This window comes from Diabrotica undecimpunctata, chromosome 2, assembly GCF_040954645.1.
Source record: "Diabrotica undecimpunctata isolate CICGRU chromosome 2, icDiaUnde3, whole genome shotgun sequence".
Lineage (NCBI taxonomy): Eukaryota > Metazoa > Arthropoda > Insecta > Coleoptera > Chrysomelidae > Diabrotica > Diabrotica undecimpunctata.
Window position 1 is genome coordinate 149,448,395 of NC_092804.1, and position 17,223 is coordinate 149,465,617.

The 17,223-nt window shown below is 35.0% G+C and overlaps 1 protein-coding gene across 3 annotated transcripts in view; it reads right to left on the reverse strand.

Annotated features, from left to right (window-relative positions):
* Window positions 1-2,070: 2,070 nt before the first annotated feature.
* The window catches only part of LOC140435041 (DGAT1/2-independent enzyme synthesizing storage lipids), an 86,925-nt gene continuing 71,772 nt past the window's right edge, over window positions 2,071-17,223 (reverse strand). For all 3 annotated transcript variants that reach the window (XM_072523723.1, XM_072523724.1, XM_072523725.1), the window contains exons 4-6: window positions 13,091-13,281; window positions 8,851-9,054; window positions 2,071-2,313 (exon numbers count right to left, since the gene is read on the reverse strand). In XM_072523723.1, the coding sequence (XP_072379824.1) occupies window positions 2,203-2,313; window positions 8,851-9,054; window positions 13,091-13,281 (506 nt within the window). In that variant the 3' untranslated portion in view covers window positions 2,071-2,202. The remainder of the gene's footprint in view (window positions 2,314-8,850; window positions 9,055-13,090; window positions 13,282-17,223) is intronic.

A 17,223-nucleotide genomic window follows, 5' to 3' on the forward strand; every position in this document is an offset into this window, starting at 1 on the left:
ATACCCAAGCCAACAAGAAATTCATGAGTTCTGGGGAAATCAACTTTCAACGCCAGCTTCTCATAACACCAATGCTGGATGGATTGAAGACACAACGAACAACTGTCAACATTACAATAATATTCCTTATGAACCCTTCACCACTGAAGAAGTCTCAAAGAAACTGGAAATCTCCTGGACCAGACGGAGTTCAGAACTCCTGGTTAAAGAAGTTTTGGAGTGGCCATGAGTGTTTTTCAATATTGATTAATCATGTTATCTCTAATCCGCAGGAAATACCATCATTTCTTACACAGGGAACTACTGATCTAATACCAAAGGATCAAAATAACATCCAAGATCCAGCCAAGTACCGCCCAATTACTTGTCTTCAACTTTGTACAAATTGGCCACATCCTGTGTAGCGTATAGTCACAACACTGTGCTCTAAACAATATCATAGAGCCTCAACAGAAAGGATGCGCTAAGGGCTCCATGGGTTGCAAAGAACACCTTATTATCGACTCAGTCATTTCTAACCAGAAATACACCAAAAAAAGGAACCTTTTTACTGCCTTTATTGACTACTAGAAGGCCTTTGATCAGTGCCGCATGAATGGCTTATAGATATATTGAAAATATATAAAGTCGATGATAATCTAGTAACCTTTTTGAAGCATATAATGGCAGAGTGGAAGACTAAAATTCACTTTCAAATACCTGGTGAAACCAATGTCGAAACTGAAGATATCCCAATTAACCGGGGCCTTTTCCAGGTGGACTCGTTGAGTCCACTTCGGTTCTGTCTAGCAATGAACCCACTATCTCAGCTACTGAACTCTACTGACTCAGGATTTAGCATCAAAAATAACAATACTGTTGTGGCGAAGCTTAATCATCTGTTGTACATGGATGATTTGAACTTAATAGCTTCCACTCGAAACCACCTAGATCAGATGCTAAAAACTGTAGAAACTTTTTCAAATGATCAGTATGCATTTTGGACTAGACAAGTGCCGTATACTAAATATTCTTCTTCTTCTTATGCCGTCCCCAGGTTGGCGACCACATTTTTTAAAAGCTTCTCTGTCTTTTGCAACGTGGAATAATTCGTCTACAGTCATGTTTGTCCAGTCTCGAATATTTCGCAGCCATGACTTCCTCTTTGGACCATGATTATACTAAATATAAACAGAGGAAAGGCAGAACATTCAGCCGGAATGTTTCGATATGCAAGATGGCCAAGACATCGAGGCAACGGGTGAAAATGATATGTACAAATATCTCGGAGTAAAGCAAGCGCGGAAAATCGATCACAAACAAATGAAAATCGAAATAACTTCCGAGTTCGTACGAAGAGTAAGACAACTAAATCGGTCATATCTTAATAGTAAAAAATTTGTTTAACGCAATAAATACGTACGCTTGTTCCGCGCTGAGCTACTCATTTGGTATTATAAAGTGGTCAAAAACGGATATAGAGAGTCTTCACGAAAACTTGTAGGAGATACTCCAGCATACCAAGTCACCTAGGGCTCGATAACACGGACAGAGTCCCTAGACTCAAGAGCTCAATCCTTTTGATACCCTAGATATGAGTGAATGTTCCCCTTGGAGGGAGTGTGAGCCGTATGGCTAAATCTGGATACTACTTATATAACAATACTAACCAATTTTTTGCAAAAACTGAACACTCAAACTACTTTACATACAGTTCACAAGAAGGTAAATCTTGCATAAAATTATAGTTTATCACAGTATAATATAAATCTTTACCAATGAAATAAAGAATTAACGATCAATAACAGGTAGAAGAAATTTATAAATTTCAGGTATTTTGTTAAGGCGATCCTGGCAGTTTGGGTTACCGTGATAATCGACGGCAACAGAATATTTACAAACGTTTGTTTAATTTTATTGCTGCTATCGAAATCATTTCTTATAATACGATAAGTTGCAAATATAAAACAACATATTTTCGTTTCAAATTTCATTTATTTTGTAGCCACCATATATCTTTCCTTACTAATAATTTAATTTATTAATACTATGCTATAATAAACAATCTATATATAAATTATAACAATACAGTTTTCAAATTAAGTCATTTTTTATTTAAGTATAACATTCGATTAGATTGCACACGTTGTACATGTTGTAGAGGAATGTAAAAAAAATCACAAAATTATAATAAAAATAATAAAATATAAAAGCAATAAAAATTTAACCTATTTTCTGTTTTCTAAACAAAGGTATCCGATCTAGTAAGGCATACAGAATATTGCCTGGTATTCGTTGATGAGTGTTGATGAGATCTTCGATGGCAGCTGCTACCTACAAATTTAATAATCAATTAAAAATATACTCAGTGACATTATAAGTGTTACACCCAGAAGGAATAATTTATTGAACTTAATTTTTTGGCAACAGAATGACTATATTTAAAACATGCTATGATACAATGCCAATGTTTTATCTTTTCTACTTTTTGTAAAAATACAGTTTTATCTTTAAATTTTTTTAGAGACCGATTTAAGAAAACCGGTTCGTATAGAAATTTTAGTTATTATTCCTCAGTCTAGATGTATTTAGTGTAAGAAAATGCCTCGAGTTCGAAGACACCAAAATTACCACCATGATTTTGACAGGGGTAGAATTATTGCGTATAGAGATATGGGTTTGTCGTATCGCGAAGTTAGCCGTCATGTTAATTGTAGGAAATGACGGTTATGCGTGTCTGTCGTGTATGGAAAAACGAAGGTAGAGGAACACGAAGAAGACCAACTGGTCAACAGGGACGTACCACAGAGTGTCAAGATATGCGCTTTAGATTGCTGGCTCTGCGAGATCGTTTTGGTACTACGCGTCAAATTGCTGACCAATGGTTTGGAGTAGTGCTGTACCAACCGCGATTGATTCGTTCGTATTGATTCAATCACTTCAAAGTATTGAACGACCGAATCCCGCTAGTTCATAGCGATTCAATCGTTCGGTGACAAAATACTATTGATCGACCGCCTACTGCGTCGATCGAGATTTAATCAAAACAAAATCCCACACCCAATACCCAATACCACAACACCAATGCTCTCATTACTTTCGGTCCTCGGTCGTTCCTCACTTGCGACGAAGACCGATATATGAAATGTGGCTGAATGATTGCGTTCGTTTGAATGATTGAAAAATTATAATACTACATATTGAATTAAGAATAATTGCGTACAAGGCAGCGACTTATCTACAAACCGGGAGTATTGGAGTTGGAAAATATTATATCGGGCCCAATAGTTATTAGGTAGTTAAAAAAATTAGGTAGGTAATTAAATCTAAGCCCTAATCGCACTAACATAAACGTATGAAGGTCAATGAAGGTGAATCATCATCATCATCAATCAGCCAATCCCGTCCACTGCTGGACATAGGCCTCCCTCAGTTCTTTCCAGTGTTCTCTACACTGGGCCGCTTGTAGCCAGTTTCCCGCTACTCTTTTTATGTCGTCGGTCCATCTAGTCGGTGGTCGTCCTCGGCTTCTTTTATAATTTCTGGGCCTCCATTCCATAATTCGTCTTGTCCATCGTCCATCTTGGGCATCAAGATGGACAATGAAGGTGAATACACATATGAAATACGGTAAGCAATACTACCGGTTTTCAGTCAATTCAGCACAATCAATCGGTTACTTGTTATTTGTTTTAAACGGCAACGAAAAGTATTGAAACGAACTAACGATTGAAATGATTCGATCCATTTCAGAGTCAGTCACTGATTGATTCGGTCCTTGTAAAATGAACGATTGACACAACACTAGTTTGGAGTAGTAGGTAGACCTGTTAGTGTGCGTACACTATACTGTCGCATTCGAGCCTTTGGACTGGTTTCATTCCGACCACGACTAGTGCTTCCTTTAACTGCGGACCACCGTCATCAACATTTGAATTGGGTGGCAGAATGGCGTAATGTAGCATTCAGCGATGAATCACGATTCTGTTTAGGAATGCATGATGGTCGAAGGATGGTAAGACGCCACACGAGATATCAGGTTTGCCATTGAGAGGCATGTACACAGGACAGTTGGAGTAATAGTTTGGGGGGCTAATGCCCATGGTAGCCGATCACCACTTTTTCAGCAAGACAACGCGGGTCCCCATATTGCTCATCAAACTTAGGACTTTCTCCAAGAAGCTGGCGTTAATGCTTTGCTGTGGCCGCCCCGTGCTCCGGATTTAAAGCCTATCGAACATATATGATGGAATGAAGACTGTCCACTTTGCACCATCCTCCACAGACTCTGGCACAGTTAATACATAAAGTTCAAGTTGCTTGGAACGAGGTGCCAGAAGCAGACATCGATTATCTAATTTTGTAAATGCCTAGATGTATACAGGAGTGTATTCAGCTACGGGGTCGCCAAACACATTATTAATTTTTTTTTGATTACTTATTAATAAAAATTCTTGACAACATTATCGTTTCATTTTTGATATAAATCTATCATGTTCCAAAAAATTAAGTTCAAGAAATTCTTCCTTCTGGGTGCAACACTTCTAATGTCACTGAGTATAAATACAAAATTAAAACTACATAAAATAATTAAACCAGGGCGGATCTGTTTTGAGATGGATGTGAGAGGTAGCATTCGGATTTTTGCAGAAAAAGTTGTGTGATAGCTTGTGGACCAGACGAAATAGATGCAATAAAACTAATAGATGATAACAACATAAAACTACTAACCCTTTTAAACTATTAACATCTTTTTAACAACATATCTAAAAGTTGCTTAATACCAAAGGAATGGCTTAACTCAGAATTCATAGCTATACCAAAGAAATCTAGTTCCCGAAAATGCGACGAATTTAGGCTCATTAGCTTAATGAGTCACTTACTAAAAATATTCTTAAAAATCATACAGAATTGAATTTATAAAAAATGTGAAATAGGCATAAGTGAGTCTGAGTTCGGATTTAGAAGGGCCTTGGGAACAAGGGAGGCATGGTTTGCGAATCAAATACTCATTCAAAAATGCCTCGATCACCAGAAAAAAAATATATCTCTGTTTCATCGACTACCAAAAGATTTCTGATAGAGCCCAGCATGAAAAATTATTGTTGTATGAACTACAGAAAATGAAGCTAGAGAGAAATATAATCGCATAATTCAAAACTTTTATTGGAACCAAGAAACAATCTTAAAATATTCCAACCACACTACTAAAAGCGTCCGTATACAGAGAGGTGTCCAACAAGGCTGTGTCATGTCTCTATTGCTCTTTAACTTGTACACTGAATGCATATTCAAACACGCACTAGACGGCGCCTAAATTAGTATAAAAAAATGGTAAATATATTAACAAAATCAAGCTTTAAATGACTAGTGAGCATAGAAATTGGAAACGTTCCTACAATTGACAATCCACAAGAAATGGAGGACAAAGTCCTAGAGCTCGAAAACATCATAAAAGAAGCACTAAGGAATAGCATTACGGAAAAAGAATATGAAATTTACATGGGAAGATTTAGAGATATTAATCGGGAAATAAAAAGAATTGATGATTATGAAAGAAGGGAAAAGAACAGAGCCACTAATAGAACATAGAAGCCAAAAGTGGGACAATTACGTAAAAGAAATGGAGGAAGAAGAATAAAAAATGCAAGGAATATGGAGGCTACAAAGAACTTTAAGAAACGATTAATAATCCATTACCCCACTACATGGAGAAAACGGAATCATCTACTCTGAGAAATAGAAAGTCGAGGTGATGGGAAGGACTCTTGGGAGAGGAGTGTACCCTCTTCAAAGAAACAATAAAGCTGATTTTTCCTAAAAGTATGTTTTCCTTCAGAGGAAACGAGAGGCCTACATGAAGTACAAAATAATCAAATATTCCAGAATCCCGAGACACCTATAGAAGAATACGAAATAAAACAGAGCAGTTGGTACAAAAGACAAAAAAAATGAATACTGGGAACAGTTTACAAAAAGGATGGAAAGCGACTTCTACGGTATACAAAAACAAATATGGAGATTCATAAGAAACCAACGGAAAGAAATGGCAGAATTGAAGGAATACAATAACATACCATCAAAACGAATGAGAAAGATACCTGACGAAACTGTTTAAAGGAAAGGAAAATAATAATCAACACAATAACGTACTTGAATTAAGACACGAAATAGATATCAGTTTTCAGGAAGTAGAGATAGCCATAAATTCACTCAAAAATAGAAAGTTATCAGAACCAGACGCCGTATTTGTACTAAGACAAATCACAGAAAAGGCCATCGAGTACAATAAAACAGCATATCTATGTTTTATAGACCTGACAAAGGCTTTCGAACGCATCCAAGTCGAAGACGTCTTACACCTACTGTATAAAAGAAACCACCAATCAATAATTACTATTTAGATGAGAATAAGTCACAATTATGATAATTATATTTAAATGGAGGAATGGAGTATCAGAATACCAGATGAATGGAGGAAAGCGATCATGGTGATGTTCTTCAAAAAAGGAGATAAGAAAGACCCCAATAATTACAATAAACGAACAAGAATTTGTTCGTTTATTGACCTCAGATTGACAACAAGAATAATAACGACAAAAATAAACAAATGAATATCTCTGCAAGAGGAACAGCAAGGATTTCGGACAGGAAGATCATGCACGGATACAGTTTTTGTAATAAGACAAATAAAAGAATAGTCACTGGAATACAACAAACCAGCATATATGTGTCTGATAGATTTGAAGAAAGCGTTTGATACAGTGAGAATTCGGGACGCGATACATTTATTATATGAAAAGGGAATATCACTGGATTTAGTAAAAACCATTGAGAATATATATAAAGATAACATAGCTATGTTAAGATGTAAAGGAAAACTATCGCAACCTATCAAATATAAAACTGACATTAGACAAGGAGATTCGCTGAGCCAATTAATATTTAATCTGATAATGGATGAAATCATAAAGAAAGTTAAAAAAGAAGAGGATATAGAATGGGAGAAAAGGAAATAAGGATAATATGCTACGCCGACGACACCATAATAACAGCCGAAAATGAAGATGGCCTACAAAGATGAATTAAAGAATTCGAAGATACGGCGCTCATATACAACATGGAGATCTCAACAGAGAAAACTAAAGCGATAGTGATATCAGCGGAACCGAGAAGATGTAAACTAGTCGCAAATAACAAAATAATAGAACAAGTGATGGAAACTGAATACTTAGGAATAAAACTGTCAAGCTACGGAAAAGTGGAAGAAGAAGTACAAAAACAAGTGAACATGGCAAACAGAGCAGCAGGATGTCTCAACAACACAATCTGGAGAAACAAATACCTCACAACGGAAACGAAAACTAGGATATATAAATCAACAATAAGACCGATAATGACGTACACAGCGGAAACAAGAGCAGATACGGCGAAAACACAAAGACTACTGGAAACAACAGAAATGAAAGTCTTACGAAAAATAACAAACCAAACTCTAAGAGACAGAGTAAGAAGTGAGGAAATACGAGCGAGATATGGTATAGAGGAAATAAATGCGTGGACCAAAAGAAGAAAAGTGGAATGGAATCAACACATCGAAAGAATGACAGAAAATAGAATAGTACGAATAGCAAGAGACAAATCGCCAAATGGAAGAAGATCATTGGGACGACCGAGGAAAAGATGGTCAGACAACGCCAATTGAGGCTAAAAACCGAAGTAAAACAGGCATTTTGCCTATTTATAAAGTAGGAAAAAGAAGAAGAAGATATTAAAATTATAGTAATTACTTTAAAATGTCACAAGAAAATAGCTTCAGAATAATATACCAATCACTATTATACAAACCATCGAAAACATCTACTTCCATAATTGAATACAGGTAAAGATAAATGGAAAGCTAACACAGTGTATATCAGTACAAAGCGAAGTCAGACAGGATTACTCGTTAAGCCACCTTCTCTTTAATATAATAATGGACGAAATAATACAAGCAGTACGTAAAGGTCATGGTTACAGAATGGAAGAACAAAGAAATCCAAATATTATGTTATCGCTGAGACAGAAGATGAGCTCCAAAGATTAACACACATCTTTAATACAACAGCCAAGAAATACAATATGATATCAGCAGAAAAAACCAAATGTATGAGACCTAAATACCCACTACGATGTAAAATCGAAATTGAGGAGAAAATAATAAAGCAGGAAGCAAGGTTTAGATATCTGGGAGTAGATATAACTAGTTACAGAGATGTTGAAGAAGTACGACAACAAAGCTTAAAAGCATCGCCGCCGAAAAGCGGCGGGATCTCTTAATGACACAATCTGAAGACATTAGTAGAATGGCAAAGGATAGGATAGTACGAATAACACGAGATAAGTCACCAAATGAACGAAGAAGTATTGGCAGACCAAGAAAAAGATGGTGCGATAATTTAAACAATTTAGGAGGCTAATATTGAAAAAGAAACACGCTTTAAAGCCTACATACAAGAAGGAAGAAGAAGATGTTTTCCTTCAATTATTTGTGCAAAACTTTTAGCGTACGCTTCGTATTATCAATCTTGCACGAGTGGATGATTAATTTTTAATATAGGGATTAATAGGTCAGTCAGTGTAAGTCAATAAATAATATAAATGAGTTTCTTAGAGAGTTTACGCTTTTATTTATAAAAATACCGCCACTACTAACTTCTAACGGTAGAAAATAGTCAAATTCGAAAATAATTCTCAAACTTTCAACAATAGATTGACCAATGTATTATAAAACTAGTTTTTAAGAATTTATTAACTTGTCATATGAAGCTTACAATGTGACATACGAGTAAAAATGTTATAAAGTACTATTAATTCATCTTAGTAATTTACCTTTGACTGTAGCTCTTCTGGAGTCAAATTCTTGTCATAGGGAATCGGTTTTCCTAAATGAGTAATCATTTTCGTTGGAAAACCTCCATATATAGGAGCTAATGGCAACTTAAAAAGTGCATAAAGTCGAAGAAATATCCTTCTTCCAATACTGACTGTTCTAAATGCTTCTCTTAGGTTTTCGGTAAACATCGGTATTATAGGCTAAAACAAATATTATTTGGTTAGCTGTACATATACTGTTATTGTCACTGTTTTGCAAGTTGATAAAATAATTTCCTTGTTCTTCTTGCATACTTTCCATTAAAAAAAAAAACACGGAAACAATTTCAAAGCGTTTTGCGATAGAGTAGACCATTTCGAACGAATTTAAAAAAATTCTTATTCAATATCGTTGTTAAACGCTACCAACAAATGTTCAAATGACTAAACTTTTTGCTAATTTCTTTCAATGTAGTTTTTGACGTAACGGAAAAAATTTGTCATTACGCTAGCAAGACACAGGCGTTACGTTTCTTAATAAAAATTAATTAAGGTATCAGTAATTGAAGGGCTTATTGTTATATAATAATAAGACACAAAATGGTGATCGGAAGTAAATCAGTGTTTATCAGGTTTAAATAAAAAATATAAAATCAGAAACATATTTATTCTTCATTTGATTGGTTTAATTGAAACAAGTATCTAATAATCTATAATACAAACTACAAAGAAACATACAGTTTGCATTGGTATGCTCAAAAACACATAATTAACATTTTTTATGTGGCTTGTTATACTATGCCAAAAGAAAAAAAACACTTTTTGATATACATGAACCAATACAATTATGTTATTCCAGCAATTCTGCTTCACCATCTTCATCTTGGTCAGGCTGAAGGGATTCATAATAATGGTGATATAGGGGTGGTATCTTCTTCTTCTTCACTGGTTTTACAACTCGGGGTGAGTCTTCGCCGCATCCACTATCGCCCTCCATCCTCTACGATCTTGCGCTTCTATTTCCCATTGTTGTACCCCAATTCTAGATAAATCGGCTTCAACATCATTCTTCCATCTTTTTCTCGGTCGGTCTACTGATCTTCTACCATCTGGTCTTTCAAAAAACACTGTCTTTAATACTCTGTCATCCTCTGATCGTACCACGTGACCTACCCATCTTATTCGGTTTGCCTTGATACGTCTAACTATGTTTTCAGTTCGATACAGAGTCGCCAATTCAGCATTGCGGCGTCTTCTCAAATCCCCGGTGAATTCATCTCTTTGAGGGCCAAATATTATTCTGAGAACCTTTCTTTCAAATACTGGAAGCTTATTGATTTCCCGCTGGTTGAGAGTCCATGTTTCACTGCCATATGTAATAATTATATATAGGAGTGGTATATATGGTAATAAAGTTTTTATGTAGTCTATCTTTTTTTTCGAAATTTTTACAGGCTCTTTGTATTTAAGTGTTAACGAAAATTAACTTCCTGGTATGCACCATTAACAGCGTACGTAACACAACAAGCATTGGGAGTATTAATGTCGAACATAAATGAAAACACCCCTGAAAAATCAAGTTTATTACCGTCGTCAGTTTTGGTCGCTCTTTTGGCATTCTGTTGTAGTATACTGATGTGTTTAAAGTCATTCTGTTCCCTTATTGTCACTTCAAAAGAATTTCTTTTATTCGATTTTTTAATATCATACCAGTCTGATGGGGAATATATTAATGGAGCATATTTCCGATGGTGTTTTTCTATGAGAACAGTCCCGATCTGATGGTAAGTGCGCGTGGCCGAAGACCCGGAACTGGTCTATAATTTTTTTAAATTTCCTTTCTTTAACTATTTGCAACCACAAGGCCATTAACGTCCAGTTTTTATTTTGTCCCGGACAGTTGTCGTGAACAACACCACTTCATCAATGCATGACTTATTAGATAAAAACTTTAAAACAGTACTTCAAATTTCATCTCTACCGCTTTTAGCTGTGTCTTCGTCCATACAAACACGTGTCCCGAACCACAGTCATGTATACCAACATTATAAACCCATACTTTTCTGCAGTAAAAAGCTACTCCTGTAGTCGGTTTCGGTATTTGCAGGGCCTGTTGTAAATCAAATGTTACAACTAATTTTTTATCATTGGTTTTTGCATCAGCAGTTTCCGTTTTTAGCGAGTCCTGCATTGCATTTGCCCGTGCTTTGTGAACATTTAAATTTGTCGTCAAAGAAGCTGCCAATTCGTTATTACTCTCAACTTTTGCTGTTTCTATTTTAATCAGCGTTTCATCACAAGTCTTGCAGGTGTCGAATTTTCACAACTTAAAACCTATATTAAAATCGGTACAAAAGATTTTCCTATATGTCGATGCAGAAACAGATGGTATACCCTTACGTTCACACCATGAAACATAAAACTCTTCATATAAACGAGTTACTGACATATCACTATTTAAATAAATCTTTCCCATATTATCAGATCGACTATAGTGACTCTGATACTTAGGAATACGGTTAATATGGTCTTTAACATACTGAATAGCTTCGTCGCTATTTATTATTATGTTCGGTGAAGACCATGAACGGACATAAATTCGGATTTACATATTTTGATGGTTTCTGTATTGACAGTGACATAGTATTTCACATGGTATTTTCTTTCAGACACTGCCCTTTTAGTTTTTTTTCAGATAATGTCGTTTTTTATTACAAATTTTAATGCATCCAAATAGGTATGATTTTTGAATATCAAAGGACCCAAGATTCCAGAATTGTGTAAAAATAATTTCTCGATTTTCGTTAAGTTTTGCTGTACATTGCCTTGAACAAAGACAAGGTAATCCAATTTCTCGAGCTTCCATAACTTTGTTTTACTTTCACTATAATATTCCTGTCCCTTATTACGTTTTACTTTTCTTTGGTTTCTTTTCTATTCAGATGATTTTCGTTTTCGCCAACGGGATGATTTTTTTTGCATTTTCACCTATTATGTTTTCTAGATTATTGCCTTTGGAAATGTTCTCACTCGAAACATTTTCCGAATCGTCCTGAAAAAATAAAGATTATATTCAATATGCTATATAATGACAAGCCATATTAAATTCTGCACGATAAGATTAACAAAGAAAAATGTATTACAAACATAAGTAAAAATCATAATAATAACTTATTATAATAATAACTTATTATAATAATGGTTGTTGCCATTCTTATTATTTTACAAATTGGCACAATAAAAACAGAAAATGTCGTAGAATAGTTATTAAAATATTTAAAAGGTAGAATATGATAATCCACACAAAAAAAACGCTTACCGTTGAATCTGGATCATAATTTGGATCTTGATCACTATCATCTAATGGTGGATCACTATGTCCATCATTATTTCTATTTATGCTATCTAGTTGCTCCATATTTTCACAAAAAAATACCGTTTTATCGTCACAGGTTGTCAAGGGCGAGTGGGCGGCTTCCATATTAGAAAGTGGCTTGTCACTATCTGCATAAAATATTTCATAGAAACACCACTGTGCAATACGGTTTCTGTACTGCCATCTGTGAATTGATTGCGGAACTACATATCCTGTGGCTTAGCATTATATTTCTTATAAGATTAATACAAATATCCAGAAAATTAACAAATGTGGCTTGTATAGTAATAAGCCCTTTAATTAAATTTTGAACATGAAGTTGGCCATTGTCTGTAGAGCTGCACTAAGCTCAGGCAAGTTGTTTGGGTGGGGTAGTCGAACTTGGATTCGTCTTCCCAGTATGTTCCATATACCTATGTCTAATTCGATTGAGGTCGGGGCTGCATAATTCATATAAACAATCCCGACGTCTTCTAAGTACTCATTAACGATTGTAGCAAGGTGGGGACAAAACATTTGTTGTTGTTAATATAATTTTAGTACAATTAAAAATTCTGAACTCAAAACTTTTTAATGCGAAATTGGTCTGGTTGTTACAATCAGTACGATAACAAATTAATTTCTTGTCGCTTATTGAATTTAAGTTTTTGACAAAAACATAAATTCCTGTTGCGTATAAGAAATGTTGTAAAAAATTTAAAAATAATGTGTAGAAATTAATAATTGTACTTATACGGGGTTTTCTCTAAATTTATATATGTCATAAGTTTTAAAACTCGCAATTAATGGAAAATATGTGATGGATCGATTTGAATTTGATCGCACATGAATTTTTTCAGATTCTGTAACATTTCATAAAGTCTAAATATATCAGATACTTACAACTTTAGCTTCTAGCGCTACTTTCGCAAACCCAAGCCTCTTTTTCCACATTAAATTATAGTGATGACTAAATTGTGCTTCATACACACCTCCTGGCGATATTGCTAAAACATTCCCCTCTTTCAGAATGCCAGCACATGTCTGGACTGTGCCAGGTATCACTTTCATACAGTCTGCAATTATACTAAAACCTGAAAAAGGTAAATTAATAAATATATAAATGTATATAGAGTATATAAACAAATATTCTTGTCTAATGAATATTTCTTTATTTTATCAGTTTTTTATAGTTTCTGGAAAAAGTATTACATGGATCGCTGGATAACATCCAGGCATATATTATTGCAATCTAGCAGTGCGCAAGAAAAATTAACACGAGGGTTTTTAAACTGAAGTGGACCAATACATGCACAAATAGATAAACGGCTATGTGGACTCACAGAAGCCCTAAGATAGACTCTGGCCTACTGTAAGAATGCCGAGAAAAACTCAATGGACTAGCTGAAAATAATACCGTCACAATGGTATAGGTACCAGGTCAACGTGGAATATACCGCAACAAAAGAGCAGGTGAGCTTGCCATTCGAGAATCAGCTATAAAATACTGCGATCCTTATTCTTGCATTCAGTGTCTCCTGTGGAGGTTACTGATGGCTATTTGCACATGGTTATTTGCACTTTCACAGCCAACAAATTCTTCTACGTCCTCCTTTTATTCGTTTAACTATCCTTCATTGCATTATCAATTGTAAGAACACACATTTTGTTCTCTAGAAACGTGCCCAAGGAACTCAAGTATTCTCTTCTTTATAGTAAATATAATTTCAGGTTCAATATTCAGTCTTTACAGCATTGCCTGATTTGTGACTCTATCCGTCCAGTACACTCTGAGAACGCTTCTGTAGACCCACATTCCAAAGTTTCCTATCTTTTTAAGAAGTTCCTTATTTAGTATCCAGCTTTTTACATCATAGAGAAGTATGAAAGACACATAACACTTTACCATTCCGATTCTTGGAGTCATAGAATGATACGGTACTGTCAACAGTTTTTTCACTTCTAAACATATATGAATCGAATCTAAATCTACTTTAAAACATTTATGAATCCTTTTCATTAAGTTATATCTTGTAATTCTGGAAATATGGTCCGGTGTTGGAGAATTAAAAGCAAGTAAGACTCTCTACATCATATCTTCCTCTATCGTAACAGGTTTGGAAAATACCAATGAAACTTCAATGCCAAAATCTAGAAGTCAGAAAAAGAAGTCAGGAGAGCGAGCTGGCCAACCAAACGGACCCTGATTAACAATCCATTTATCACCATAATGTCGTAAAGATGCTGAACAACAGGCGATGCGCTCCATCTTGCTGATAACAAGCTGAAGACGCTTCTACATTTCTTAAAATATGTAATTCCGGTCGTATGGCTGCTTTTAAAAGATGGTAATATCTTTCACCATTGAAATTTTCATCATAAAATTGTATCGTCTTTAGATACCTGATTACAATTAATACCTGATGATTGTTTTAGATTTTAGAACATGCAGAACTACTAACGTTTTTCATAAAACCAAAAATTAAAAAAAAATCCATGTGGTTCCAGCTTAATTGGACAGACACATTGTATATAATCAGAGTCACAAGCCACACTTGATCAAAAAGTACTTATTTCAATATATATTGCGATCTAAAGGATCGCAGCCACTGAATCCTCGCTGAGCCGGCTTCTTTGTTTCCTTATGGCTAAGCCAGCTCTGTAGGAGAGCCTTTCTGCTGGGACGGACGTAGCTGGAATTGATAGGATATCCCTGGTCAAACGAGCCATGATAGGAAGTTTATTCTGGTTGTCTTTCCACCGAGATAAGATGTCCACGTTCCTGTCTTCTCTTTCTTCTGCTATTTATCGATCGAGATATTGAGATATTCTTCTCCCCTAGAAGACCCAGAAGAAGATCCAACTTCCTTATTGACGCCCCATTTCGATAAAGTGAAAGCTTCCAATTTGTGGCGGGAATCGATTACTTGATATTACCACTAATTTGTTTTATTGTAATATTTGAAAATCTTATTTCTTGCTGCTATAAAAGAGCTTTCAAATTGCATTCCTCGTCATTGTTTTGGTCAGTAATAATTTCTAATATTTTTTTGTTGAGGTAGTCAAATAATAAGTTTATGTACATGCACACATTGGGAAGCATGACATACTTTTTCCCTCCTAGTACGTCTGTAACCTTTTTGCAGTTTTTTAAGAAACCTTCTATTGGTTTTAGTAAATCCCATTCTACTTCTTGGATTCTGAATATTAATAATTTCGAATTACTGACACAAAAGAAAGTAAAAAAAGTTCTTTTTATATGTCACGTTCACAGTTAACTTCAAAGGTATCATTATCTGGTGGTGACGCCGTAATGTGGGGTGGCGGTTTATTAGAAGGACCTAAACAAAAACATTTTGCATACCAGGTAAATTTTCTTAAAGAATACTTATACAGAAAAATAATATTAGAGAAGATCGCTGGAAATTAAATATTATAAAACGATAACGTCGCGGAAAGCTAGGAATAACTCAAAAATAACATAATCAACGCAGCAACAGAATCACTTGGAGAGAGGAAAGTAACGAACACTAACATATCAAAAATGAAAACACCATGGTTTAGAGAAGAAGTGAACACAAAATGTGAAGAAAAGAAGAAAGCCTTTTTACAATACAGAACACAACAAACACAACAGCCATATAACCACTAAACGAATCAGAAATGAAACGAATACTTTAGTTAGACAAATAAAAATGAACACTGACAAAGCGGAACACAAAAAGAAATATGGAGAATGATCAGAGGACAAAGAAAAAGGATGAAAGAACTAATAAAAACGAAACACATTCAGAAGGAAACATGGGTAAGACTACTTTCGATCCCTATTTGCTAAAGGTGACGATAATGAACCACCAACACCAGAGGTGACGATAAAACGAAGAAATAAATATTGACGAGGAAGAGGTAAAGAAAGCATTAAGGAAATTAAAAACTAAAGAGCGGAGGACCAGATCTGACCAAACAACTATTAAAACTAATCCAAAAAATATTAGAACAAAACAGAAATCCTCAAGAATGGAGATCAAGCATCCTAATACCTATCGTCAAAAAAGGAAACAAATCTGACCCGGAAAATTACAGAGGAATTAATTTATTAAGCCCAACACTAAAATTAACAACCAAAGTCATAACAAATAAACTAATGTTTTAGGTCGGGAAGATCATGCACCGACGCTATATTTATAATGAGGCAAGTGCAAGAGAAATCATTAGAATACAAACAAACCGGCATATCTATGTTTCGTGAACCTTAAGAAGGTATTTGACCGGGTCAAATTAAAAGACGACGCACGAGAGATACCTCTAGCAATAATCAAAACCATCGAAAATATTTACCAAAACAACACAATAAAGGTAAAAGTAGAAGAAGAACTGACCGATCCTATTGGGGCTGGCAATGGGATAAGACAGTGAGATTCCCTGAGTCCTCTCAGAAGAACTAAAAAATGAAATCAAATGGGAGAAAAACAACTTAAAATAAACTGCTATACAGACGACGCAATACTACTCTCTTAAAGTGAAGAAAATTTAACATGTTAATTTCCTCAAAAAAGACAAAATTTTCAACAGCAAATTTACAAAGATGTAAATTGGAGCTGGAAGGTCAGATAATAGAACAAGTGATTGAGTTTAAATATCTAAGCATCACATTATCTACTAGCTACGGAATGCTCGAAACTGAAGTGAAAGATCAAGTGAATAGAGCAAACAGAGCCGCAGGCTGCCTAAACGAAACAATATGGAAAAATAAAAATATCGTAAAAAAATGAAAGGCAGAATTTACAAAACAGTCATCATACCAATAATGATATACGCGGCAGAAACACGACAAACACGAAACAGCAGAGATAAAAACAATTAAAAAAATTGATAGTAAAACACTATGCGACAGGGCTAGAAGTACAGATGTACAACGTAGAAGTAAGGTGGAGAACATCAAGAACTGATGTTCTCCACATTCTAAGCCGAATGACAACAAATAGAGTAGTAAAGACGGCAAGAGACGATTCCCCAATAAGAAGAGGATCAGTATG